Source organism: Cannabis sativa, chromosome 7, assembly GCF_029168945.1.
Source record: "Cannabis sativa cultivar Pink pepper isolate KNU-18-1 chromosome 7, ASM2916894v1, whole genome shotgun sequence".
NCBI lineage: Eukaryota > Viridiplantae > Streptophyta > Magnoliopsida > Rosales > Cannabaceae > Cannabis > Cannabis sativa.
In genome coordinates this window covers 22,304,155-22,308,157 of record NC_083607.1, presented here as the reverse complement: position 1 = coordinate 22,308,157, position 4,003 = coordinate 22,304,155, and the positions used below count along the sequence as shown (strand labels likewise).

General features: G+C 36.0%; 1 protein-coding gene across 1 annotated transcript; it reads right to left on the bottom strand.

Annotated features, from left to right (window-relative positions):
* Positions 1-447: 447 nt before the first annotated feature.
* Positions 448-1,389, bottom strand: LOC115696608 (uncharacterized). The gene has a single exon (XM_030623501.1). It carries the CDS (start codon positions 1,387-1,389, stop codon positions 448-450), a length of 942 nt encoding a protein of 313 aa, XP_030479361.1.
* Positions 1,390-4,003: the final 2,614 nt, after the last annotated feature.

Here is a 4,003-nt window from a genome sequence, read left to right as displayed (position 1 = left end):
TTGTAAACATAAAAATAAACATAACCAATGTTACCATATATATAATAATCAATAATTATTACCATATATATTATAAAAAAATTGAAAAAAATCAGTTTTTTTGCACATATTTTGTAATTAATTAAAATAACGTATATAAAATTGTAAAATGCCCTATTTTTTTTACATCAATCAAACATAACATTAAATGAGTGGGACCTATGTCAAAAGTCAATTCTTTTTTTTTTTTTTGGTGAAAAGGATGGTGCGAAAGCACCAGATTCATTGAAACAAAAGAAGAAAATACAGCAAATCTAACCAACCAAAGGCTAGCGAAACAAGTCCAAGAGACAGAAAAGCAAACAACAACCTTAAGACACAAGAGGTACAACAAACAACATGAAAAAACACACAACCAAAGCAAAAAGATCAGCAAAAAAACCAGAAGACCAAAACAAAATGCAGGATCTATCCCGGGTCAGGGACCCATTCCGTGTCATCCAGAAGCACTCCTTCATCCATGGTATTCACAACAAGTTCACCAACAGAGCCATGGTATCGCGCCCACTTTGCAGAGTTGTGTGCCATGAAGTTGGCCCCCCGGCTAATCTTCTTGACCTTCCAATTTTCGAGCGGACGAACAATTGTAAAGAACCTTTCCACAGCTCCATTCAGCAACTGATGATCCTCACCGTGCAATGCATTAAAGTGTGTTACCACCAACAAATTGTCGCAGAAGAACAGGACGTTGTTGAACTTGCATCGCACCCCGAATTCAGCAGCACTCACTATCATCAAGGCCTCGACCAATGTGGGATTTGTTACATTGAGATGCACCGAGTAAATGGCCTGAATTCGGTTGCAAGAGTCCCTAAACACTACTGCTCCGAAGGACTGATCAGCATTAATAGAAACATCCGTAGTACACGCAATCCATCCCATAGGAGGAGTTGCACTTATTTCAACATTCTTTGAAAGAGGTTGGCGAGAGGATGAGTGATCATGGAATTGACGCCTCATGATTCGAATAACCTCATTGATAGGGGTAATGTTGGATCCGTGAATTACCTTGTTACGATTGTTCCATACCACCTCAATTATGCATAGGGCCCCAATTAAGAAAGTGTCAAAGTCCAGATCGTGGGGAAGGTTCCTTTTGCAATTGAACCATTGAAACCAATCCATCCAATCAGGGAATTGAATGGAATCCGTTCTGATGCCCCAAAGGCTTCCATACCAGATGGCTTTTGCAAAAGAGCATTGCCAAAACAAATGTATAGAAGTCTCCTCCTCATCATTACAGAGAGGGCAGCAGACAGAGGGAATTGCCATGAACTGCCCCAATTTGGCTCTAGTTGGGAGCGCATTCCTTAGAATCTGCCAACAAAGTATCTTCAACCTTGTATGCATTTGAGTATTCCACACTAATTTCCACTGCCAAGCGGGGGTAATGATCTTGGACCATTCTTCACTAAGTGGTAAACAGATTTAATCGAAAATTTTCTGCTGGTTTCGCCTAGCCACATCCAAGAATCATCCTTCCTTGTAGCGGGTAAGGCGATGTTAAGAATGTGCTTGGCATCGATCGATCCAAACCACTCTCTAATTCTTGGTTCGTTCCAAGTGAGATTCTCGTTTATGAAGTCCTTCACCAGATTAACTCCTTTGGTGGCGTCAAGAAGAGGACATGGTTTGTGATCCCCCGAGGGTACCCAAGCATCAAATGTAGTTTTTCCATCACCTATCCTTCTACAAATGCCTTCATTAAGTGTCACTCTGTGTTTCAGCATTGCTTTCCATAGTTTCGAATCAGTTTTTTTGGGAGCCACATCAAAAGAATTAGCATCCTTCAAATAATTAGCTTTCATTGTTGCACTCCATAAGCTAGTAGATGTTGGGTTTTATGCCCTAAATAAAACTCATTTCATATAATTTGATTTACTTATTAATAAAGATCAGAAATAACATGTTATGTTGCATGGTTCACATGATTTATTTCATGATTATATGTATATAATGTATGAATTTTTTTTAAGTCCAGAACATATGAGTTGGTTAAAGATTATAGTGTTGTCAGCACAGTGGAATATAATCTTTAATCATATGTTCGAAAGTTTATTCCCTGATTTGTCAGAACACTGGATTTAGACTGACATGGTATAATCAGCGATAGGTATTCTTACACCTTGGAAAAGTGTTATGTCCTTTCCAGGACATTGGCAAAGTTTACCAGTATCGGATGTATGGAGTATACATCGGAAGGGACCGATATTGAACTTTGATTAGATACGTTAAAACTTACCGTAATATCTATTCAATTCAATATCACCTGTTGATCCTAGATCAAATAATCTCAATCCTGATATGGTTAGGCTCAATTTCAAGAGTGTTACTCGTGTTCTTTGATTTGTTAGTTAAGCCTAGTTTTGTATCAGGGTGATACGTACATTTTGGGAACACGGTAATGCAATTGAGTGGGAGCGCTAACATAAATATGGAATCTATAGCTTCTATTTGGCAAATAGAAGTAAAGGATGATTTCCTTCGAGCTTAACCAAACGAAGATAAATGGTGGAGATCTCATTTCACTTAGGTGAAATATCATTTATACAGGGTTAAGTGTTTTAAGGATAAAATACATTGTAGGGTGTTACGGTAATTTGATCCCTTTACAGTGTAAATCATCTATATAGAGGATCATTGATCACATTAGGGTTATAACAATGGATAACTAATGACGTGTCTATATCGTGGAACATATAGAGCGTTTCTATATGACTGAGAGTACAATTCTAAGTTCTAAGTGTGGATTCAATGAGGAATTAATAAGTTAGGGAATTTACTTGGTAAATTCGGTTCGACTTATTGGAAGCTCGGTTATATAGACCCATGGTCCCCATACTAGTTGAGACCATACTGCTTGTAAGACTCAGTTAATTGATTTTAATTAATCAATTATAATTCTAAAAGTTAGACTATGTCTACTTTATGAATTCTACAGTTTAAGGATGAAACGTAAAGAAAAGGGTTTCTAGGTTTAATTATTAATTAAGAGACTTTGTATGTCTAATTAATAATTATTTTAAATGACAATATTATTTAATAATCTATTTTAGTTATTAAATAATTAGTTTTGGCATTTAAATGATTAGAATTGGAAAAATGGCATTTTTGGAGAAATTGAAATAAAATTGAGGAAACTGCAAAATCCAAGTGAGGCCCATATCACCCTATGGCCGGCACCTCTTTGCTTGTTTCCCAATTATTATTTTCAATTTTAATTGCCATGTAATTGCTAATCAAAGCCTAGCAAAAATAGGAAAAGTGGTGGATCACACTAAATAAGGCAATTAATTGATTACACAGTAATTAAGGAAACTGTTTTATTTGGAAAGTTGTGCTCTCCCTTCTCCCTATATAAAGCAACCTTTGTTCTCTTCTCTTGTATGATGCTATAAGCCACGAAATTCAAGAGAGAAAAGAGAGAGAATTTTCGAAATCCTTGTGAGATGAGCAGTGCCCACACACATCAAGTGGTATCTCAATCATAGTATGGAAGACTATGGAAATTCTACATCAAAGAAGGAGAAAAGAAGATCCAGGTTCAGATCTTGGTGATGCTCTGCTACAGAAAGGAATCAAGGGCTAGAGATCTGAACGGAAGGAGTCATATTATTCCGCTGCACCCACTGTAAGGTTTTCTAACTTTATGTGTTTATTTTCATTGTTTTAGAATTCATATTAGGTTGTTAATCCAACATACTTGTTAGTAAATCTAGATCCTGGTAAAATAATTTCCAACAACTGGCACTAGAGCCATGGTAATGATTTACTTTCATGTAATATGAATTAAAACGATGATTGATATGTTTCTGTGTTGATTTGGATGGTTTCATGTTGGTTTATGTGCTTATGTGATGAATGTTTATGTTGTACGAAATTTGTAAAGCCCGCTTAGTTAATTTGGAAATTAGCAGTTATTTATGTTAATCATGAAATTATTTATAGCTATTTAAATAATTTA

Excerpts from the sequence above, each read along its gene's own strand:
- LOC115696608 (XM_030623501.1), bottom strand. The coding sequence starts at position 1,389 with ATGCATACAAGGTTGAAGATACTTTGTTGGCAGATTCTAAGGAATGCG.